The 25,500-nt window shown below is 37.0% G+C and overlaps 2 protein-coding genes across 2 annotated transcripts; both read left to right on the forward strand.

Annotated features, from left to right (window-relative positions):
• Nucleotides 1-6,793: 6,793 nt before the first annotated feature.
• LOC145588645 (uncharacterized) lies at nt 6,794-7,486 on the forward strand. The gene has a single exon (XM_081645260.1). The coding sequence runs from the start codon at nt 6,794-6,796 to the stop codon at nt 7,484-7,486; it is 693 nt and encodes a 230-aa protein (XP_081501386.1).
• Nucleotides 7,487-10,188: 2,702 nt separating this feature from the next.
• On the forward strand, nt 10,189-12,653 carry LOC145588646 (uncharacterized). The gene is made up of 5 exons (XM_081645262.1): nt 10,189-10,303; nt 10,823-11,274; nt 11,403-11,659; nt 11,756-12,095; nt 12,207-12,653. Exons 1-5 carry the CDS (start codon nt 10,189-10,191, stop codon nt 12,651-12,653), a joined length of 1,611 nt encoding a protein of 536 aa, XP_081501388.1.
• Nucleotides 12,654-25,500: the final 12,847 nt, after the last annotated feature.

Consider the following 25,500-nt stretch of genomic DNA (forward strand, 5'->3'; position numbering starts at 1 on the left):
GACTTGTGTTGTGTGGCGAGCATGTTTTATTTATTTATTTATTGTTAGGATATTCATGTTAGTGTGATGGTTTCTATGGTGCATATGTACTCAGCTTTTGCTGATTCGTAATTTGTTGTTTGTGTTTAGTTTTTCTTTGTATTGGCCTACTATGACCCATTTTATATGGTGAGTAGTGAGGTTGAACTAAAGAGGAGTACAGATAGAAGGAGCATATCAAGCATGATGGGATTGAGCGAATAAGGTTATACGTTTCATTGTTTTGTTTCTTATTATATTAGATTATTTATGTAATTGTTGACACTAACATATAATCATTGTATTAATATTTTAGTTTGGTTTTAAAGGGGGCTTGTAATGGTTCCAAGTTATTGGTTTACTGTTAGTTAGTTTTATTAAACTTTATTTTATTTGAGATTTCGAAAGTTAGTCTTCCACTGTGTGACTTTGAAATAGTTTTAGCCGTTATCACGGTGGCGGAAATATTTTGGTTATTTCCTAAGTTTAGGTTTTATTTTAGAGAAAAAGGGTATTTTTAAAAGAAGGAAATTTCAAAGGTATTACACGAGCTATCGCTCATTAGCACGTGAGCTCTCGCTCGCCCCTGCCACAAGCTGACTGAGCATCCGAGCTATCATTCGCTCACACATGAACTATAGCTCAGCCTTGTCGCAACTCATTTGCCTTGTGAGCTATAGCTCTCTCTCTAGCTCAGCCTTGTGTAGCTTACTTGCCTTGCGATCTATAGCTCTCTTGTTGCTCGTTACATACAATGTCGCTAGTGGTTAACAACACTCACTAAGCAACACTCCGATTTGCATTACAAGTATTATTACTCCAACAAGGCCAACCACTCGAACCCCACCAAATAAGACCTCACCCTCAACATTCCTCGCGACTACTATAATACTCCGTATTTTTATAATATTTTTATATATATAAATTATTATTTTATTTATTTTATTTATTAAAATGATTTATTTCATTTTAAAAGAAATAATTTATTTAAATAAATTATAAGTGTGTGTAAATAAAATGGATCATGAATTAAAACAACAAAAGTATTTTTAATTGGGTCAATCCTATTAAAAAAGGTGGACCAACTTATTGGGAATTTAAGGGCCCAATAAGTTGGCCCAAAGGGAGAATTTGTAAGGGATTAGGAATTAGTAATGACAAAGTTGTAAATATGAGCTTTAATTTTAAAAGGACAGTATAAATACTTTAAAACCTCAAGATTTTTCACACAAATTCACAATTGTCAGATTTCACAAAAATTCAAAGGTTTCTCTTTATTTTCTCTCTCTTCTTTTTCCTTTATTTTTCTTTTCTTTTTTCTCTCTTTTCCCTTAAAAATCCACGCCACTCTCTCTCGTTCTCCCTCCACTTGCGTGGCTAGCACCACCGGCGCCACCACTACCACCGGCGGCAGCAGCAGCGCCGGCAACCGGTCGACGCCTCTCTCCTCCCCCTCTCTCTCTCTCCTCTTTCGATTTGTGTGTATAAAAAAAACTTCTTTTAATCCTAAAATTAATTCTATTGATTTATTGTTTTAAAGGCATGATTTTTATTATGTTTTGGTGTTGATTTTGGGATTTTGATGTTGCTAATTTATTAATATAAATTTCAGATTTTTATTTAATTAAAAACCCCAAAATATAAACCCTAGAAATTGGAGATTTTGTATAATTGGTTAGGGATTGAGGTTAGGTTGTTGTTGATATTAATTCATGGTCTAATCATGTTTTTGATGAGTTTAAAACCTTCAATTTAATGCTGGAATTTATTTACACACACTACTTTTTAATTATTGAGTTAGGGTTTGATTACCCATAAAAAAGGAAAAAGGTTTTAATGATTTATATATGATTTCCTAGTCTAAAAGGGATGTTTTATACTAAATAAGTGTGCTGGAATTTTATTTAAGTCATAAATATTAAGTCTTTTTGAAAGGATTTAAAGTGCCCACTTAAAGAAAAGGTTTTGTTGCTTTTATGTCATTAAAAGGGGTCAATTAGTATGGTTTGAATAGTATTATAGTACTGGAAATTTGTGAGAATAGCGGATTAATTATAGTTATGTATTTTTAATTATAGGAAGTTTCGAGCTAGGTGATTTCTAGCAAGTGTGGCCGGGTTTAGGCGATATTCAAGGTACGTATGTGCACAAGAATATTTGTGTATGTGTATTTATCATGCTAGGATTGTGAATTGTGATTGAAGTAATGAATTAATAGCATGTTTGGTTGATTATATGCTTGGAATTGATGTTAGTTGAGCATGAATTATTATGCAAGCATGTGAATATAATATTTGGAGCATGATACAAGTTGAATATATGTGAATCATGGAAGTATGTTTTATTTTGAGTATCAAGGAAGCATGAAAATAATAAGCAAGACTTATGTATGTTTAAAAGAGCTATAATTAGAATTATTGAACATGATTCATGAATTTTATTCTCACCTATTTATTATTGGTGTTGAGTTAAGGAAGTTAGTTTATTTATTTGCTCACTCAAGTAAGTTGAGATTGAGTCATGAAAGTTTATTAGTGCATTTAATGGACTCGGACAATTTTGTGCACAAATCTAGGCAAGGAACCTTAATTAAAATAAATAGTATGTGCTCACTAATTAATTCAAGAATTATTTGTAAGTATGTGTTGATTATTATTATGTTTATTCTTGATTGATTGGTTGGAGTCTTCACATGTTAAATTGATAAATCATGTAAAGTGTGAGAGGATACGCACCAAAACTCTTGGAACGTATATACCTTGAGTATGAACATATGAGGGGAGTTATAGGGTTTTATATTTAACCATAGCTTCTATCGGGGTACAGGACGCTGTACTTTCTTTTATTATTATTATTTATGCGCTAGAATTCCGTCACCAAGGTGTGACATAGTAGTTGCCAATTGGGGTAGCTCCCTAGTTGGAAGATCCATTTTTAATGGGCTATATTTTCAAGGAAGGAAACCCGTTCGATGCGTAATCCAAAGATATTAATTAAATAATTAATATTGCTAGTTATGAGTCAAAGGTAAGTTGAATGTGATTGTATGGCAAACATGTTTTATTACTATTCTTATTGATAGGATATTCATGTTAGTGTGATGCACATGTACTCAGCTTTTACTGATTCGTACTTTTGTGTTTGTGTTTGGCTTTCCTTTGGTTGGCCCTACTATGACCCATTTATATGGTGAGTAGAGGGTTGAAATAAAGGGGAAGTGACAGGTACTTGAAGCATGAAGAGCATGATGGGAATGAGTGCCGAGAGTTACTTATTATGATTTCCTAGTTTTATGTTTTGAATTATTTTATTATGGACTAACCTTTATGTGTTATTTTAAGTTGGATTTTTGGAAGGGCCATGTTTGGAATGGTTCCAACTTGCGATTTAATTATTTTTATTTTGTTTTGAGGTTGTGAACTCAAGTTTTATTTTAAAAGTTGGTTTTTAATTTAGATTTCTGTTGTGTGATTTTGAAAAATAGCCTTAGCCGTTATCACGGTGGCGGTAATATTTTGGTTATTTCCTTAAAATAGTTTTAATTAGAATAAAAAGAGTAATTTAAAATAAGGAAATTTTCAGGGCATTACAACTACAACCAAGCCTATCCAGCCATTGTCTTTGAGGCTTGCATCATAATTAATTTTGATGAAGCCCGTAGAAAGAAGGATTTAACTATCGTCTTTGAGCCTATACTTATGTACATATAAATTGACACAACTTACAATAAGATGTCGAGGTTATTGGCGAATCGGACATTATACAATATATAAGAAAGGACGAATTTAGAGGTCATAAAATTTTTTGTTCAATAATGTAACTTTCTATATTAATAAATCAATAAACAAAAAAATATGTAAATGTTATTGCTTTGACCACTATTATATTTGTGAAGAGGGGAGGGAGGAGTAAAATAATGGTGTCTATATTTTGGAATACCCAAAATACCCTTTTCTTTTAATTAATGTATTTGTCTAAATAAAATTTGAAATACAATTTAGCAACTAAAAAAATAAAATATTATTTGACTTACAAAATTGGGAAGATTTAACAATCTATAATACTATTAAAACTCAAAAGGACAATATAATATTGACATGTGTCACCTTCTCTCATCACGACTTAGTGCCACATAAGTAATAACATGGCAAGCCTCATAAAACCTTTCATATAAACTATATTATTATATATTGTGTCTATTCAAGCACTCTTATAATAAATACCTTACCACTTAGCAATAATTAGTAAGCATTAATAAAATTTATTGTACAAGAGAAACTCTTCATATACTTAACCTTTCAATTTAAACAACTATCTATTATATGTAAAAAAAACTTGGTTATTTATATAGCACTGCTTATTCAATTGAAATTTCATTACAAGTTACATAATATCACTCTTGCAAAGCTGGTTTGGGGGTGCAGTCTATGAGACAATCGAATGCGGCATTCTTGACGAAGCTGGGTTGGTGGGTTCTTACGGAACCACAAGCTCTTTGGGCGAGAGTGTTTAGAAATAAGTATTGTGATGGGCGTTGTGATGTTGAGATGTTTAAAGAAAAGAGTAATGCTTCCAATGTTTGGAAAGGCATTGTGGAGAACATTGATATTCTTAAGAAAGGGGTGAGCATGTCTGTAGGCAATGGAAAGCGTACGTCCTTTTGGAAGCATAGATGGGCTGGTAAGGTCCCATTAATCGACCTGGCTAACCCCCCCCCCTCCCATTGATATGCAAGATGTATATGTTAATGAACTATGGGATCGTAATGTTGGTTAGCGTCTGGAGTTATTTGCGGACTTCTTGCCGAATTCAATTCAGGAAGAAATTGCTTCACATGAGATAACTGAAGATGATGATGCTATGGATGAGGTCTTTTGGAATATAATGGAGAAGCATCTGGTAAATTCACCATTAGCTCAACAATTAATATTATTCACAACTATACTCTTGTGAGTGAAGAAGCAAAGCGGGGCTGGAAGACCTTATAGAAAGTGTCGGTGCCTTAGAGAATTCGTTTGTTCCTTTGGCTTGCAATCCAAGATAGAATTATGTCAAATGTAAATCATTTTATTAGAAAACTCACTAATGACCATAGGTGCAAGATTTGTGGTGCGGATGAGGAAGATGCGAATCATATCTTGCATGGGTGCAGTGTTGCAAAGGCTATTTGGCGTAAGCATGGTTGGAACTTGACAAGTCTTGATATGAAGATGTCTTGTGCAGATTGGATTTTATTCCATATTGAGGCTAAATCAGAGGTAGAAGAGCAACGAGCTATTGTTTTTGCAGTCACTTTTGTGGTGGCTTTGGAGGTGGAGAAACGAGAAAGTTCTCTCAAGGGAAGCTTATATTCCCATTAATCAGTGCGCGGGTTGGTGATATAAGGAAAGTGTTGGATTCTCCCTTGAGAAATAAGGTGAAAGGCTTGACTAGGCGTCAAGAAGTTTTTGTGCGTTGGGAATTCCCAAGAGCGGGATGGGTACGTCTCAACACCGATAGAGCTTCGTAAGGGAACCCGGTAAGGCAGGGGCTTGAGGAATTATTCGTGGGCATGCATGATGGTGAAGTTTTCCATCTTTTGGCCTCGCATTGTGGTGTGTGTTCCAACACGAAAGTTGAGTTGTTTGGTGTGATGAGAGGGCTTGCTTTAGCTTGGAATTATGGACATAAATTAGTGCAATTCTCCGTGGACTCATAAGTAGTAGTATGTTTTTTGGTGGAGGAAGAACCTCCACACTCCCCTTATATTCATCTTATTCGAACATGCTAATCGCTTATCTTGCGTCAGGGATGGGAAGTGTCTATAGGGCACTGCTATAACGAAGCAAATCAAGTAGCTGATTGGTTAGCTAACTATGGTGTCTCTTCCAATCAAAAGATGGTGATTCTTGAAGCGGTCCTTAGGGATCTTCGTGCCGTTTTATTGGAGGACATGAGTGGAGTTGCTAGAGCACGGCTTGTTCCTATTGATAAGGACTGAGTTGCGTTGCTAGCTTAGAATTTCTGTTTTATTTCCTTTCGTTTTTCTTTCTTTTGTTTTCTTTCTGCTGCTTTGTTTTCTTTGTTTCTCTTTGTGTTTCTATTTGTTGGGCTTGCCCCTCTCTTGCACCAAAAAAAAAAAATTAATATCACTCATGATGTTGTAATTAATATCTCTCAGACTTTCTTGCTATCTCAATGAATATCTCTCTAGAAATAAAGAGCTTCTCACTCTAGAAATAGAGTTTCACCCCCTTTAGGGGGTTTAGTGGTGGAGGTCCGCCAATTAGTCTACTAGAAAAACCAACTCTCATCATTACACTTTTCTGGGATTAAGAATTACCTACGGTAATTAATTTTCTTTGCTCTCCCCCGTGCTGCCACGTGGCTAGCCTGGTTGGCGCCTTGTAGAAAGGCCAATAGCTTTCTTTCCTTCAACCATTACCTTAGTAACGTCAGTTTCCCAAACTTCTCTTCCCGTTATAATTCTTTGTGGCTTCCGTTTATTTTCTTTTTCTTTCTCAAGCGGCGTTTCGCTACTTAACAGAAGATTTTACTTTAGGCTACCAATGTTAAGTTTAATCTTTCTTGGTTGAGTAAACCAACCAATTAATTACGGCAGTAATTTGCGATTACCAAAGGTTATCTGCATGGTTTTGTCTTCAGCACCGAGGCAAGAATTTGAAACGCCTCCCTGTTGTGGTGGTAGTATAAAAGCACAACTATTCCCACAACCATCGCATTCACCTACATTCAAGCTTACTCTTTTCATCTACATAACTCATCCTCCTTCTCCATGAATAATATTCCTTATGCCAACAGAAACATTAACAAAGTAGCAACTCTTGCGGAAATTGAACCTAGTAGAGTACATGGAAGTAGGGCTTTTTGGAGCCTGTGTGTTTATGGCTATCTTATGGATTACCGAACACTGAGCCCCGCTTCAATTCGAAACTTTGTTAACTCAAGGTGGAGGAAAAGAGGGTACATTGATGTTTTCAAAATGAATGATCTCTATGTCTTCAAGTGCTCGAACGAAGAGGACAAAAGGGAGATGCTAGAGATGACGAAAGCAAATTTTGATGGAGCATTAATGGTGTTTGCTCCGTGGCTGCCAAATCAGGTTCCACACACTGTTAGGTTCAGACGAGCTAAGTTTTGGGTCAGAATTTGCGGGCTCCCCTATGAATATCTAAATTCACACATGGCGAAAACTGATGGGGAAATGCTTGGCATGCCTTTCGAAATTGACTTTGAGCCAAACTTTATGCCAAGGAACGATTTTTTGCGAATCAAAGTCAAACTCACCCTTGGAGAGCCGCTTATCCCAGGTTTTTTCCTCAAACTTGATGATGACTCTGTAATTTGGATTCAACTAAGGTATGAGAATTTATTCAAATATTGTGTTCGTTGTGGTCGAATTGGTCACAAGTATAATAGATGTACTAGGCATGAAGATCATATTAAACAAGATATTGACCAAGGATGATGTATTATTTATCTCGGGGAATCCCAACTCTCGAAACAGAGGAGGGATTTTCTATGTTTAACTTGGATATGAGGGCTACGCCTACGTCTGAACGAACCATAACAACTAGAGCTAGGCTAGTTGCCACTAATCAACCATCTTCTCTGAATTTTAGAGCGTTTGATGTTATGATTGATTTTGATTTGGGTATTCAAAATGGGGGCAGAACAGTTAACCCAGGTGATAGATTCAATAGCAGGGGAGCCCCTTTCAGGGGGCCGATTGTTGGTAACATCAGTGCTTCGTTGCAGGGCAACAACCAGTCTGCAGCCGCGGATATGGAAGTAGAAGCAGAGGGTGGGGTTCACATAAACCCAAGGATCACAGGGGCTGAACAGGTTTGCGGCGGCTTCATTGAAAATACTCAGGGAGGTGGGATCGGAGAAGATCCATATAGCACTGCGGCAGCGGCTGCTCCGATCCAAAATGATAATGCTGGGAATTTGGACTTAGATATGGTACCTAGGTACGGCCCGGAAATTGAAAATTTTTCCGGTTTGATCTGCTCATGAACTCGGCGATTCAATCGAGAGTGGAAATTAATGAAGAAATTGCTGGGAGAAGAGTGGATAACGCGGGATATAATCAGAGATTTTTCATTGAATTTGACAGTCAAAGCTACCCCAGGGCTGTCGAAATCAGAGAGTCGGACTCGTCAATTGATGACCCAATGGATTACCAAGGAGAAGAGGAGGAAAATGCTTTTCTGGTGGGGCAAATTCCGGAGGAACCAATGAGTCCTTGGGTGGGAGAACAACAAGTTGACATTGACGAGGAAGATCAGTTGGAACAGAGGAGTGTTGAAACGCAACCAGGGCTTCAAGAAAATCCACAACCCAGAATTGAGCAGTTAGAAGTTGAAATCACGGGGAATAGAGAACTCCAATCAGCCACACCAACCAAAACCATGTTAGATGGTGCGATCTTCTTCACAAAATGGGGGGAAAAAGACAGAAGAGGAAGACTAGTGAGAAACAGGAGGTTCAAGAAGAGAAAAGAGAACAGACGCTTCAAGCAAGAGAATTGCCCTTTAAAGAGGAAGGCAATTTCTGACCTAGATCTTGCTTCCATCCAATTTATAGATGAAGAGGAGGACGATGCTGATTCGTTGATGACAAGGAAAAAGAAAAAGGGGAAAAGCATAATCTACAGTGAAACTAATGGAGCAGGGCCGTCTACTTCCAACTCTAGGCTTGGGCCAACAAGTAATTTCGAATACGAAGCTAACATTTTTTTGCAATTTGCAGGTGATGGGCTTGCGGTGGTTGACCCAAATCAACCACCTTCACCCCAGTGATTGGCCTCTTTTGGAATTGTCGGGGAATTAAATGCCCAACAACACTGATAATTCCTAAAATTAAAAGACTTGTTGGGTCTTTTGATCCGGAATTTATTTTCCTTTCAAAAATGAAAAGCAATTCGGAACTAGTTTTTAATCGGCTTAGTTCTCTAGGTTTTAATTTTTTTAAGGGTGTTAACCCAAAAGGCTTAAGTGGTGGCCTTTGGTTAGGATGGAAGACTAAAAACTTGTTAGAAGTAGTTTTTTCTTGTATCAATTTCCTTGTAGTGGATGTAAACGACATTATGAATGGAAAATGGAGATTGATTTTGGTGTACGGGGAGCCTTGCAACTCCCTAAGGAAGGATGTTTGGGATTGTCTTAATCAATGGACAAGCCCAAGGCTTAACTTGCCGATTACTATTGTTGGTGATTTTAACCAAGTCGATTCACACTTAGACAAAACAGGTACTAACTCTTCCAACATTAGGGGCTATCATATATTTAACGAGTGGAAGGAGTCGAATGATCTACACGATCTAGTCTGTGAAGGGCCTAGATTTACTTGGTCGAATGGTAGGGAGGGCGAAAACTTAGTACTAGAAAGGCTAGACAAAAGTTACGCAAATACTTCTTGGCTTACAAAATTCCCTCATGCTTTTATCGTGCACCAACCAATTCAAATTTCAGATCATGCGCCAATCTTATTTCACACAACTCAAAACATCAAGAAGAAGAGGAGTGTATATAAAATAGAGCAATGGAGTCTAAATTACAACGATTGCATCCAAGCCGCTCAAGATAGTTGGAATTTACATCAAAACGGCTCCCCTATGTTTAGACTTGTCAAAAAACTCAAAAGGCTAAGAAAGAAATTAAGAGATGGTCACTAGATAAAAGAGAGGAGTGGAATGGAGAGTGGGATAAGTTCGAAAAGGACATATTGGAAGCCCAACTTTTGCTGGAGAATGAAGGAAAAGAGGAGGATTTTATACGAGTTAGCAAACAATTAGAGGAGTATTTTAGGAATATGGCAATATACTGGAGGCAAAGAGCTAAGATAAATTGGGATTATGCAGGAGATACATGCTCAAGATGCTTCTTTAATTTTGTTAAGGGAAGGAAGGCTTGAAACAAGCTGGAAGCAATTAGGGATGAGCAGGGAGATTGGGTTACAGAAGAAAAGGACAGAGCCAAAATTGCTGGAAATTACTTCAAGGAATTATATGGGTGTAATGCCTCGGACCCCACCCAATGCACGTAACACAGGGATTTGGAAATCAAGCAAGTATTGAGTGGTATCAAGGCCACACTAACAGAGGATCAAAAGGATTTACTTTCCAAACCCTATACCAGAAGAGAGGTGAGGAATGCGCTTTTTGCTATGAAGCCGTGGAAAGCACCCGGGCCTGATGGTGTACCTGCTGGGTTTTATCAGAATAATTGGAATTGGATGCGAGATGACATTATAGAGGCTATGTTATCAAGTCTCAAATCAGGTAACATCCTTCGAGAATTAAATTGCATAAACATTGCCTTAATTCCTAAATGTGAAAACCTGGAGACCATGGATAAATTACGACCAATCGGGATTTGCAATGTTGTATACAAGATAATCTCTAAATGTATCACTAATAGACTAAGGAAAGTTATTAATGGGTTAGTGAGCCAATTTCAAAATGCCTTCATCCCAGGGGAGGGCTATTTCAGATAATATTCTCTTAGCTCATGAATTGCTAGAAAATATCAGGAAAAAAGGAGGGAAGAGGAAATTAGCAATCAAGACAGACATGAGCAAAGCGTATGATAGGATTAATTGGGATTTCCTAGAACATGTGCTTCTTAAGTTTGGATTGCCAGAACTTATGATCAAAACTATTATGAGTTGTGTTAGGACGGTGTCTTTCTCTGTAATTATCAATGGTTCACCCCAGGAAAAGTTCAAACCAAAATGTGGCTTCGGCAAGGGGATCCCCTTTCCCCGTACCTCTTTATTTTATGCATGGAATGTCTCTCAGGGCTAATTAGAGAAGAAGAATCAAGAGGTAACATCACCGGAATTAATATTGCACGAAGAGCTCCTAAAATTAGTCACCTTTTTTTCGCGGATGACTCGGCCTTTTTCCTCCAAGGAGAGGAAAGTAATGTTTTAAACCTGAAGAAAGTTCTAGACATCTACTGCAAGGCCTCTGGTCAGGTGATAAACAAAGATAAGTCGGTTCTTTTGGCTAGCCTCAACTCGAATGAAGATGAAATCAATAAGTACAGTGAGATACTTGGTATTACTAGAAGTAACAGTTTTGGTATATACTTGGGAATACCTTCTGATTTTGGGGCCTCGAAGCAGCAGATTTTCTGCAAATTAGTGGACAAGGTTAAAGAGAGACTGAATGCTTGGAACTCGCTGTTCCTTTCTCATGCTGGAAGATTAACATTGATTAAGTCAGTGCTCTCGAATTTAGGAACCTATGTTCTCTTAGTTTTCAAGTGTCCTGCCACAACATTGAAAAAATTAATAGTATTGTAGCAAGGTTTTGGTGGCTTGGCAACAAGAACGGTAAGGGTGTGTATTGGAAAAATTGGTCTCACCTTACTCAGACAAGGGAGAAAGGGGGTTTAGGCATTCTTGATGCTCGTTTCTTTAACCAAGCTCTCCTTGCTAAACAAGTTTGGCGTATTATTCATGATAAGGAATCACTTATCAGCAAAATTTACAGTGCCAAATATGGTATTGACGAGCATTCTCTTTTTGAAGATTCTTGGTGTAGGAAAAGTTTGGGCTCGTGGGGTTGGAATGGTATCAAATGGGGTCTGCAAATGCTGAAGAAAGGATGTGCTTGGTCCATAGGTGATGGGTGCTATGCTAAGATTCACCATCCCTAGGACTATGGTGCTCCCCCAATCCGGAGGTATCAAGGCTGCTCAAACAATGACTGTGTTGCCAAACTAAGGAAAGAAAATGGGGACTGGGATCTGGATGTTTGTAAAGATTGGTTCAGTGATGAATCAGTTAAAAAAATATCTACAATCAAAGCTATGGATGCAGGCTATGATGATATGATTGTATGGAAGAAAGACAGAGGTGGAATCTACTCTGTTAGAAGTGGATATAAAACTCTTCTTGAGGATAATCAGAGGCAGGACAAGAAGCTAGGAATAAATGTGAAGCACAACATTGACTGGAAGCAATTATGGAGAAAGAAAGGTAGCCCCAAACAAAAGATTTTTCTATGGAAAATCTTGAAAGGAGCACTCTCAGTTGGTAGTGAAAGGAAGAAAAGAGGACTGGGGGTGCATCATCATTGTAGTTTGTGCTGTATAGATGATGATCTTAGCAGCTGCAAACTGGAAACTTTGGAACATTTATTTAGAGACTGCAACTTTGCTAGTCATATATGAAAGGGTTGCAGATTGGGGACTAATGTGAGCAATCAAGATATCATTCCACTAGCAGAATGGATCTTTAACTGGATGAGAATTCTAAGTGATAAGGGTAGAGACTTAGGTGAGAGCTATCAACTTTTTTTAGCTGGTCTTGATTGCATTTGGGAAGCAAGGAATAATAAAATTTTTAAGAATTTAAATCCAAGCCCTGGAGCTGCTATCTCAAGTATGGAACGAAGAGTGAGCAACACACACAAGAAGATGGAAGATGCAGAAAGGGTGATGCTGCAGAGCTCTGATGATAGTCAATCCGAACCACCTGGATTTGAAAGGCAAAAGGGGACTGATACATGGCAGGACAAGCACCACCTAAAGAGATCAGAATTAGTGTCGGGGCAAGGAATTTGCAACACTGCAACCTTAGGGATCTATCACACTAGGAGCAAAGGAAGAAAAAATCAATGAGCTACTGCCTTATTTTCATTGTGTTACTGTAATCTTTAAAAACCTTAGGGGTTAAGATCCCTTTTCTTCTGTTGTTAAAAAAAATGATGTTGTAATTAAAAATTAAAGTTCTGTTAAAAAAGAATACATGTGCATTTAATGGTAAACTATAGTTATAGAGTACGAGATATAATATCAGTAGTGTGGATATCAAAATAACAAAGATGCGATTCTATTGATGCAAAATTAAGAAAAAATGATCGTAAATATTGTTGATAATTAACCCCTTTAAATTTAAGTTTGATTTAACTCACATGATCATAAATTTATAATGATTCGGTGCATCGCCCGAGCCAATAACTAGTTAGCATACTTAAAATATATTTATGAAAAAGGTTTCTAAAAGCTTAAGATGGATGAAACTAGGCCTTCATAGAAACAACAAAAAATGCAAGATACCCAAACAATTGTTGACGAGATCAAATCAGGCAGGTAGATTCCAAATTGAGACAATTCGTCGCTAACAAGAGATTGTGGCCTAGCAGTATTGTAGATCGTTTTATCTCAAGGTTGGAGACCGAAATATGACTTATTTTCATATGAAAGCAAGAGAAAAAAAGAAAAGAAAAGAAATTTGGTCCGAAGTTAGAAGAGAATAATGAGAAAGTGGAGTGCGAAGGACCATAGAATATTGAGAACATTGTCATGGAGTACATACTTTGATGATTTATTCACTTTATCTCGATTGTACTAGGTTATTGGGCGGGTTAATTCAAGGTCAGTGCGGGTTGGGTTAAAGAGGGTCTCATTTTATAAGTCCAATATCGGGTTGAGCCAATGCGGGTTGTGGGTCGATAATGGACAGGCCAACAAAATATTAATTAAAATAAATATTGGACACATCCATAATTAAGTATATATTAATACGAAAATATATATGTAATTTTTTTTTTACATTATCTATTTTCCATATCTATTAAATTGGACAAATACTTTAACGTTATATTGACCCTATCTTATAGGGGCCCAGTCCATTAAGGGTACATTAAATTTGGCCCTGACCCTATTATCATTGGGCTATCCTACCCAATAACGAGGTTTAGTCGCGGTCTCCAATTATGCCCTTGAGGTAGATATGATTGATAGAAGCGTTTCTAGAGATATAGCAAATTTCTTAGAAAAACCTTTCACCAAAGAGAAGATCATGAAGCACGAAGAGAAATGCAACCTTTTAAATCACCAAGACCAGACGTAGGGATGTCAATGGGGCGGGGCGGGGCGGATGTTGGCCTTCCCATCCCCATCCCCACCTAACATTTTCATCCCCATCCCCATCCCCATCCCCGCGGCGAGTCTAAAATTCATCCCCATCCCCGTCTCGGCGGATACAACTCCAAAACCATATCCACCCCACCCCCTACTTGGATATCCACCCCCACCAAAGATCCGCCTAATCCCCACTCAAGACCTACCTAATCTCCGCATCTCAAATACAAAATCCCACATAATTAATATAGATTACAATAAAAAAAAAACATTCTTAATATTACACATGTTTTTGTTTATAATATAAGTTTAGTACAAGTATTATAATCAATATTTTATTTCATGTTATTATTTTATAAAATAGTATAAAAATATTTAACTTTGTTTTAAAGATATATAGATATGGGGATGGGGTGGGTGGGGAGAGGGGGTACAACTTAAAATCCACCCCCGCCCCATCACCCATGGCGGGTATATATATAGTTTTTATCTCTATCTCCACCCCACCACCCGCCAAACTAAGACATCCCTAGACTCACCCCACTAACATCCCTAGACGGTCTCCTTACACTTTTCTATAAAAGGTATTAGGATTTAGTTGGGTAAAACATGTGCTTTATTATTCTTAATTTTCTTAATATAATGGAGTCATGATTGATACTTTAAAATACACTCATGACTCCATTATATTAAGAAAATTAAGAATAATAGAGCAAATGTTGTTTTGATTCCAAAAAGAAGAATCCTACTAATATGAAAGACTTGCGACTAATTAGTTAATTCAAGATCTTACAAGATCATATCAAAAGTGGTAGCGAGCTGAGTAGGCTAAAAGTCTTTCATCATATGAATCACCAAAATGCAAAGAAGAGGGGTATAATGGCGGTGAAATTGGACATGAGTAAGACCTATGATCGAATTGAATGGTAATACATTCAAGTTGTGATGGCCAAGATGGTGTTCACTTCTAAATGGATTAGTTGTATTATGGATTGTGTATCCACTGTTACTTACTCATTCCTAATTAATGAAAAATCATCTAATACAATTATTCTCAATTGAGGACTTCATCAAGGGGATTTGCTTTTCGTGTATTTCTTCCTTTTGTGTGTTGAAGGTTTGGGAGCTATGCGTAAGAAGTTTAGAATGAGAAGTTAATTCAAGGTGTTTTTTTTTCTTTTTTTTCTAGAAGTGCTCTAGAAATTACTCATTTATTTTTTGTTGATGATATCATCATATTTACCTGTACAAATGATCGAGAAGTACGTGAATGTATTTGCGGTCAACAAGTTAATCTTAATAAGTGTGAAGTGTTTTTCAGCAAGAACTTGAATGAGCAATGTAGGAGCTCCACTAAGGCCTTAGGAATGAAGGAGGTGAAATGGTAAGAGATATTTTGGTCTTCCTACTCTTATTTGTAGATAAAAAAAGTATGTTTTGGAAGCATTAAGGGTAAGATTTGAAAGAAATGTCAAGGGTGGAAAGAAAAACTTTTATCGAGGGCTGGGAAGGAAGTGCTTATAAAATTTGTTGCTCAATCAGTCCCAAACTATACTATGAGTTGTATTATATATGCTCCGATCAACTTATTGCAAAGAAATGGAGAGAATAATCAATAATTTTTAAGAGAAGAAAAAAGGCATTTATTAGAAAAGTGGAGATCATTTGTGTAAAAATAAAGCTGATGGAGGACTTTGAAGCTTTTAATGACTCTCTGCTGGTGAAACAATTTTGGTGATTCCATACTCACCATACTACTATGTTTGCAAGAGTCTATATAAAGCCTAATATTTTCCTATAAAACAATACGAAGTATCGTGTTAGGTCACTGCCCAAGTTATGCGTGGTGGCTAAGGGTGTTCAAAAATACCTGAGCCGACCGCTGACTCGATGAATCGACCTGATTTTTCGGGTATTTTTTAGAAAAAAATTAAAATTAGTTGGTAGGTTTTCGGGTTGGGTCATGGGCCGACCAGAGAGAGTGGCGAGTACCCGCTTACTCGAGATTTATGTGTGTGTGTGTGTGTGTGTGTGTGAAAGGCTAGTTAAATAATTTCTTTAAAGGGTTAGGGTTTTTATTCCAACTACTCCTTTGTCTCTCTATACTTGAGGTAGCCGTCATACCCCTCTCTCTCTCCTCTTTACAAACTCCCTTTCCTTCTTTACTTCTCTACAAATTCTCTTTCGCCTTCTCTACAATCCCAACCAATGGAAGTTCAAAATTTTCTCTATAAATTATTCCATAAATTCACACGGTGAGTAGGTGGCAGGCGACAGAAGCAAGGCAGGAGAGACGATAGGCAGCAACACGGTGTTTTTTGTCCCAATTTTTGGGGTATTGATCTCTGACTGTATGAGATCTACCGATTTGAGTTTTCCAGTTGTGGAGATTTTGGTTCTCTTTTGATATATGTAAATCCATTTTTAAGATACAGTGGTTTTTTGAAGAATATTGTGTAAAAGTGTAAAACTCAGTTGTTTTGTGTTGTATACTTTATTTTTGTAAGTATGTAGTTAGATTTTTTGAAAATATGGTATATTTGCAATTCAATTTAGCATTTAAGGAACTTCAAGGAAATATGAAGTTTTTTTTTATTAGTAACAAAGTAAAGTATAGATTTAATTAATACTTAGAGCACCCACAATGGGGACTACAATCCTCATCCTTAATGTGTTTTTTCGTAAATTTAGAGGAGGAGGATTGTTGTGGAAGTTTTGATAAGGATCCTCAATTAAAGAGGATGAAGGTGAATCCCCCCTCTCTCTCTCTCTCTCTCTATATATATATATATATATATATATATATATGAGAAGTTCCTTAAAATGAGAAGGATTTTATGTTCATAGTTTTTGTATTAAATGTGCCTATTTTTCGAACTAAATGTGCAAATATTTTTAACTCAAATTTGATATGCATAATTTTTGAGTAAAATTTGTATTATTTTACTTCTAAATAAGAATTTTATTTACTCCTTTTATTCATCCACTAAAGAGACCCTTCTTCTCTTTCGCTCACTCTCTGTTCACATTAATAGGCTACATTTGTTCAATCAAAGTAATTGTGCATAATTTTTAAACTAAATATGCATGAATCTACTTCAAAATATGCATAATAACTACTAAATTTATTCATTCACCCAAGACACTCTCCTACTCTCTCCTTCATCCTCTGTTGCTGAAAGTGTTCAAGTTGTATTGAAATAAACATCAAATTAAATATGCAAAAATATTAATCTAAATGTGCATACTTTTAAGCTAGATATGTAAAATTTAGCAACAAGAATACTATTAAAAATTACAAGCTCTCGTATCAAATTGCAATTGTGAATGCAATTAGCTACAGATTATCTAGGAAAACCATACAAGTGTACAACTACTTGATTTGAGAACTTTCTCGCAATTGAAAAATTAAGGTTCTTGATTTATCCCAAAAAGTTATATACAAATCTTTGAAAAATATTTATAAAAAGAGGTGAGATTAAAAGAGTGAGAGAAATTGAAGTTATGGAGCTATTTTCATGGAGGAAGTAAGCAAATCTGCAGATATATGTATCGATGTATCGGGCCTTTTAAGTTCTTTATTGTTGATTTTTTTTTAATTATTTTGATCAGTTTACAGCAGTTGCATGTTAGACGTTGGATTAAATGATTTGCACGGCTAGGATTCCTCCTCATCCTTCTCATTTTAACATCTTTCTCATTGGATCATAACCCTATATATATATAGACACACACACACACACACACTTGGGAATGCTTTATTAGCTGAATTTGTTCATGCATTTGTGTTCATGATTTGTAACGTTAAATTTTTGTAACAGTTATATATTAACGGCTATTTTTTTTAAAAAAAAAACAACCTGTAGCATCTACTTTTGGCCTCCTGTCCCGACAAAAGTGCTATGACGATAAATAAAACCATCTTTGTGTTGGATCAACATGAAGAATGCTTATGGAGAACTGATTAAGTCACAAGAATGCAAAATGACTAGCCTAACCCAAAACAAAATGAATTAAGGTCCAAACTAACTAAGCCCGATCAAAATTAGGCTTAAGCTCGAGGTTAAAACCTAATTATGACGGATTTAGAGGCGCCTAGGTTAAAAACCAATGCTGTCGCAGAAAAATCCGCGCCCATCTCAATGAGTCGCGCTAGTCTGGCGCGCGCAACTCATAAGATTGCGCATGACACCCAACACAACGTCCAGTGATGCGCTTGCGAAAGATTCAGAATTTCATAAAAATATAAAATCGAATCTTACAATAATACCGCGTGCAAGACATCTAGTTGCGCTGCCTTGAGCAGCGCATCTAAATCACTTGTGTTGGGCTGTTGTGTGCAACCCATTTTGATGTGCGTGACACCTGTTGCGACAGAATACTCGAAACCCTAAATGCATCCATTCCCTATAAATAGAGGCTTAATACGACGCTTAAATAGACAGAAATTAACCTTAAACTCTGGCAGAAATTTTGTGAACTTGTGTACTCTTAACCCTCTTGTCCTAAACACTCATCATTTCAATACTTGTTACTACGGTGAAGGTTCCCGAACAAGAAGGAGTCCATAAGTGTTCTAAACGAAGATCTAGCAAGGAGAAGTGGTAAATTCCCGAGCACTTAGATCAATCACCTTTGTTTTCTTGTTTAAATAACTTTTAATTAATTAATTAGTGTTGTTTGATCATTTTAAATGAACTTTTAATTAATTAATTCCACAGAGTATCTTGTGTTAAATAAAGAATAGAATTGAATAAATTAATTGTTGATTGATCACCTAAGTCAAGGCGAATCTTGTTTATTTATCGTTCTTTTCACGAATATTGATTAAATAAGAATAACGACCTTTGCAATGTAATTCCTACGTGATTGATGCTTGTAAATATAATCAACTAACTTAGTTTTTAGGTATCACGTTACATATATTGTTTGGTGATGAAATTGTGAAAAAAGAAGAGCTAGTAGAGGCCGTACTAGGGCTAGGATAGGGATTCCCCCCCTAAAGGGAACGTTATTTTAGTACCCTCACTCTCGAACTCATTTCTGGTACATGTAGACCAATTTGGGCATGGGTAAACTTACGATTCGTGCCAAATATCCCTTAAACTCTACTTGGGAGAAAGGTATGAACGAGGTTCATGAGTTTTCCTAAAACTCATTGGCGACTCCTACTTGTTTCTTACAAAAAAAGCGTAATGATAGAATCAATTTTAATTCAAGGTCCCCCAAACAGTCAAGAATTCAAATCCTAATACACCCTAACAAGTGTAAATTCCTAGGCTTTTAAAGGGACATGGGCATTTAAGGAGAAGAATCCCCTACGATGGGCACACCCTCCTTACAGCGGCGACTCCACTTGGGACTTAGAGGTTACAAGATTAATTTTTAGTTATGGTCCAAGGTTTCCAATGCTAGGTTGCCTATGGGTTGTGACAAGAATTAACTTGGATAATCTCTAGTTAGAGAGCGAGACTTGAACGCATAATATCTTCCTTTGTCACAAAAGTAAAAGCCAAACAAGCAACATTGCATCATGCATAAATCATAGCACACTATAACCTTTGGGGATTGGCTCATTGACTATGGGTTGCCAACACTAGGCTTCTATCCCGAAATCAATAACAATCATCCCACCCATATCGCCAACCAAATTTTGGGAGGGCTATGTCATGAGTCAACACGTTGAGTGATTGATTTGTGCATCGTTCCTTAAGATATGGTACCTTTGGACACCCAAGCTTTTGACCTTACAAAGACATTATGTGAATCTTGGCATATGGTATGCTTATGTGATTATATGACTATACGCGACGTGTTTAGGATAGATTTTTTAGTTTGGTTAGATTCCCAATTGCGAAGTTGTCCTTTCGTGATTTTGAGTCGCATTCGAAGGGTATCATAAAAAAAATCATTAAAAAAAAAGATACTAACAAAAAACAACTGCTCGTAAATTTTTTTTTTTTGCACGAGCAGGTGGGGCGCACAACTCATGAAGTTGCGCGACCACAACCAGCGCAAGAACCAAGGATGCACGCGCCACCTGGTTACTTGCGCGCTCCTACTGTTACGAGCTCCTTTTGATTTCTCAAGAACAATTGACTCGTACAAACAATATCATTATTAATGAATTGTTCAAAAGGTGATGTTATCTATTCGAATGCATCTTGTGTTTTTTTTTTATTTTTTTCCTTCTTTTTTCTTCTTTTTGTCTTCTAAACAAACGTATCGATTTCCTTAACCTTTCATACTTCCTTTAGGGCCGGTTTCCAAGCTTGGGAATGAAGACTCCCGGGCACTCGCATTCTATGTTTACCATCAAATAATTCACCCCTTTCAAACCATCTTCCCTCAACAACTTACTCTAGTCCAACAACGATGTCAACCTGTAGGGAATATTTCAAGCATCCCACACTTGAGCCCCACTGTGATCATACACTTAAGCATGGTGGCGTCCAAAGGGAAGGAAGCTAGAGTAAAAGAGTCGCCAACAAGTTTTAGGAACTTGTAAACCATTCACGGGGTGAAGGTTACACCCATTCACGATCCATGAGATCGCTAACTCCATAGGTTTGGAACCATGACTGGATATTCGGGGATGAAGGTAAAAATTCAACTAAAAGAGATTGAACCTGCCCTAAATAGGCCTCTACTTTATTCTTCTCATATTCATGTGCGCTTTTTGACTAACATGCGATCAATAGGTTAACCCTAAACTTGTTTATCTATGTTGGTTGAATTTAATGCACAAGCAAAACTATTATTGGCGATCGCTTGAATTATAACCATATTAGCCTAAACAAGATTATTAATTATCTTATTAAGCGTGATTACAAGTACAAATTCCCTTTAATCCTGCAAGAGAGGGCATGATCAAGCAATAACATATCAAGCAATAATAATAATAATCATAATCATCAAAATAATATTCTCAATCTCATTAAAGCATAATAATATTAGCAAGATCAATATTAGCAAGATCCTAGGCATGATACTAACAAGATTAATAACAAATCCTAGCATGTAACTAAACAATAAATATCAAAGCTTTATCCTTAGCATGATACTATCATGACACTAGAAAAGAATAGGAAGCATTGTAGAAACATGCATGATATTAGAAATCAATAAAAGCATCCTAACATGACACTAGGAATTAAAATAATCAAAGCATGCTTTCTATATCAAAATAACAATTAAAGCAATTACTTACTTCGATGCCTCGTATCTCTTTCTAATAACAAAATACACACGTTTGTAGCTTCAAGGAAAATAATAAATAAAACAATTAAATCAAATAATTGAAATAGGAATTTGGGACCAAACCCTCAGAAATTATCAACCTTTCACGTCTAGGGAGAAGGCAACTTCGAACTTGGCTAGGTGTGTCTAGAACTTGTGAAGTGGAATTTTGTAAGAGGGAAGGTTTAGAAAAAGAATAGAGAGAGAATAAGCTTCTAGCTTTTAGAGAGAGAAAGAATAGAGAGAGATGATGGTTGTGAATAATGATTGTTAGTGAATGAAAATGGGGAGATACGACCCCTATTTATAGAAAAAATAGTCCGAAAACGATAGAAAATATTTCAAGTTCTATACGGAATAAAACTGGCATCTGTCACCAGGCGACAGACATCAGCGCCAGGGGACAGGATTAGCGCCAGGCAACAGACATTAGCGCCCGACGACAGACTCTGTCGTCTGGCGACAAACTATGTCGTTTGGCGCTAACTAAAAGATAAAATGAGCTTTGTACGGAATCCTTTTCCTAATATAATTAATTAATTAGAATCCGCGTTAAACAGTTTTAAGATCAAATTTATCATAAAACACTTATTTTATTCTAAATAAAACTCGTTTAAAATATAATTATCAATCCTAATGCTATTAGAATTTAAAAGAACCTTCTAGATTATTCTAGAAGATTAAAATAAATCCTAATAACTTTAGGAATAATAATTAATAGGCCCTCCTCTAGATCATTGGGCCACATATAAAATTCATTTCGGGCCCAATTTAGTATTTTGGCCATAACTTCCTCATTATTCATCGGAATTGGGCTTATAATATATCGTTGAAAAGCTCTTTTCGAGCCCAATCCAACTACACTATTATTGGACCTTTATCATTGACCAAACTAAATTAGAATGGCTATTTTCATAAATAGAGTAAGAAAAGGAATATTTTCGAAAACAGAAAGAGAGATATTTTTAATAAAAACATCCACATCACTAGACTTTTCACACTTTCACTTCGTTCGATAATCAAATGACGTGAAATATATTCATCATTGGGTTTGGTTTTGGGGAGACACATTTGGGTGTCTACAGAAGCCCCCACTTTGACTAAGTTTGGAGAAACGCAAGTTTCGAAAATGAAAGTCAAAGTAGCGATAGGGACGGAGAATGGATATGATTCAGAACGTTCTGCGATCCTAAATCATTCTTGTAACGCTGATACCTGCAAACTAGCATTAGTTAAATAGATAAAAGAGTTAAGAAACGCGTATCTTGCACCGTCGAGCACACGCCTCTAGAGTAACCAATTTTGTTTGACGATCTTCCTCAAGCTAGGGGACATCGCCTGAAGACTGCTCCGCTTGTAGCTGCCTTCAATTTCTGCTGTTTTATGACCATCTTCCACATCATAGGGAATATGATCGAAGATAACTCCTCTTGTAGTCATCTTCACTGCTACTGTGACGTCCTTCCTCGTCTTGGGAATTCTATCGTGAGCCACCACACCTCGAGCGATCCATTGAACGACAATCTTCTACGCCTTGGGAATTGTACAGCAAACCACCACGTCTTGAGTGATTTACTGAATAACGGTCTTCCATGCCTTGGGGATTTTTATCATGAGCTTCTGCGCCTCGAGCAACTCATAAATGAACGATGACAAATTTCCTCGCCTCGGGTAACATGTCGTAGACTCCTTCGTCTTGAGCAGTCTTCCGAATGATGATTTTCCTCGCCTTGGGAAGCCTAAAAGTGTAACATTTTCCACGCCTTGAGAATCCTGTCGTGAGCTCCTACGCCTTGAGTAGCTCTTGAGTGAAATTCCGCTAAGTACCCACGCCTTAGGATGTGATCGCCAACTTCTACGCCTCGGAAAGTGTGCATCAATCGAAAATTTTTCTCCGTCTTGGGAAAACTTGTCCAATAATTATGAGTCTCTTCGTCTTGAGAAACTTGCTATGCGAGCCGTCCGTGCCTTAGGACATAATCAATTTTTGTTGAATCAAAGTTGTTTTTTTTACAACCTCCATATCTTAGGGAGTGCCGCCCAAGATTGTTTTGTCTTGAGCTATCTTTTTCAAATAGGGTGACAATTTTCGCATCCTAGGGAATGTCGTCAAAGACCACTATGCCTTGAGCCATCTTGTTCAAATTTTCTCATCTCTTTGCCTTGGAAGTGATAGCTTTGCACGTCTTTGAAAATTTGCGTTTTCTGTCTTAGATCTTTGTAAAGATCACCTACATATATGTTTTGGACTGCAAGACTTTGCTTATGTTTTTTCTTAGGGTTGTCCTAAGGTTTGTTGTGGTTGACATTATGATTGCTTTGACTTGAGGTTAACTCAAGGTGATTGACACGTGTGTTAGACTCAACTCGATGTGATATGACATGACATGACTCAATATGCATGACTCGTGTGTGCATTGTATTGTGATTGTGCAACTTGAAAATGCAATAAAGCAAAAATTTTCCGTCATTTTTGTGGAGGGTACTGACTTTCTCCCGAAAAAAGAAAGACACAAAAAGAATCGAAGCAAGTGTTTGAGGTGCATGTTGAATGAGTTTAACCAAATGTATGCATCTACGTTGTATCTCTAGTGCAAGGATTATAACATCCTAGGCTATCCCAATTGTTGACTCAATGATGCAAGTATTTAGGTAACTTAGGCACAGAGGCTAAGCACTTCATACTTTGTGATGTGATGTGATAAGGCTAGGCTGCAAAGGCTAAGTGTATGGAAAAAGTATTTTGAGAAGAGTCAAATGATGGTGACTCTTAGGCTGGGTAAGCTAATAATGTAGGGATCAAGCCCCAAAGTCTAGCTCTAAATGAATAGGGATGAGCATTGGAGATCCCTTGATATGATCATGCATGAATGTGTATATGAAATGAATGCATTTTTATTGCGGTCGCACCCCAATTTGAGGTTGCCTACGTATCCGTTAGGAATCAGGCCGAACGTAGCTCTAGCCGAACCTCACACAAGTGTGTGTATACCTCAAAGAGGTCTTTTAAGGGTTGTAACGTGGTTAGGCTAAAGGTTGAAGAAGAAAGGGATAAAGGCTTAAGACCCTAGATAAGCCCCCAAGGTGTGCAACCTTGCTTTTGAAATCTTTGTACTTTTATGCTTGAGATTTCTCACTTTTGAACTCTTTTTCGTTTATTATTTTTTTTGCTCTCTTTTATCTTTTTCTTCTTTTGCATTTTTTATTTTGATAAGTGGGCAATCCCAATCATGCGGTCTATCACTCACTTGGCATTCATGTTTCTCAGGCACGGTACCGAGCACTCGATAAGAAACGCAATCTGAGACACGTTCATATCAAAGACATGTTCATGTCAATGACATTGGAACACTTGCCCTTTTGTACACTTTTATTGCTATTTGCTTTTTTTTGAATGTTTGAGTTCTATGTAAAATCACTCAAGCTTTCGTATTTTGAAATTGCATACCATCCTATCCCAAGGTTAGATAGATGTGGGTTGAAAAAATAAAGGTATATCGTTAGATGAGGCTCAAAGTGGTTTGTCAAGAAAATGATTGTATATTTGAAGGATGAAGGGTGATATGATGTGGCTACAAGGGGTGCCTCAAATCATTAGTATACCTTGTGCTTAGCTCGGCATTTTTTTTAATGCAATGCAATGCGATGATCATATGCAAGAAAATTGTAGACACCCAAATGTGTCTCCCCAAAACCAAACCCAGTGATGAATACCTTTTGCGTCATTTGATTATCGAACGAGGTGAAGGTGTAGAAGTCTAATGATGTGGAAGTTTTTATTAAAATATCTCTCTTTCTGTTTTTGAAAATATTTCTTTTCCTACTCCTATTTAATGAAAAGTAGCCAGTCCAATTTGGTTTGGTCCATGATAAAGGTCCAATAATAGTATAGTTGGATTGGGCTCAAAAAGAGCTTTCCAATGATATATTATAGGCCCAATTCCGATGACTTATGAGGAAGTTATGGATTAAATTAGATTAGGCCCAGTGATTTTCAAAGGTGGCCTGATGATCTAGAGGAGGGCCTATTAATCATTATCTAAAAAAGGATGTTTTATTTAGAATAAAATATATTAAATCCGATTTCGAAAACTGCTCGGACGCTTAATTACCTGCAACCGGTGTTGAAGGTAATTATGCGTGGAAAAGCGCGTTGACTTTTGGACCAATGTGAGACGACGGCGTCGTCGCCAGACGCTGACCTTCGTCGCCTGGCGTTGGCCTTCGTCACCTGGCGACGAAGCTCGTCGTTTGGCGCTGACTCCTGTCATTTGCGACAGGAGGAGTTTTATTCCGAATATGATTTTCTTTGATCCCGTGCTATTTTTCTTAGAAATAGGGGTCGTATCTCCCTGTTTTAAAT

Source organism: Chenopodium album, chromosome 17 (genome assembly GCF_948465745.1).
Source record: "Chenopodium album chromosome 17, dcCheAlbu1.1, whole genome shotgun sequence".
In the NCBI taxonomy this organism is placed as follows: Eukaryota; Viridiplantae; Streptophyta; class Magnoliopsida; order Caryophyllales; family Amaranthaceae; genus Chenopodium; species Chenopodium album.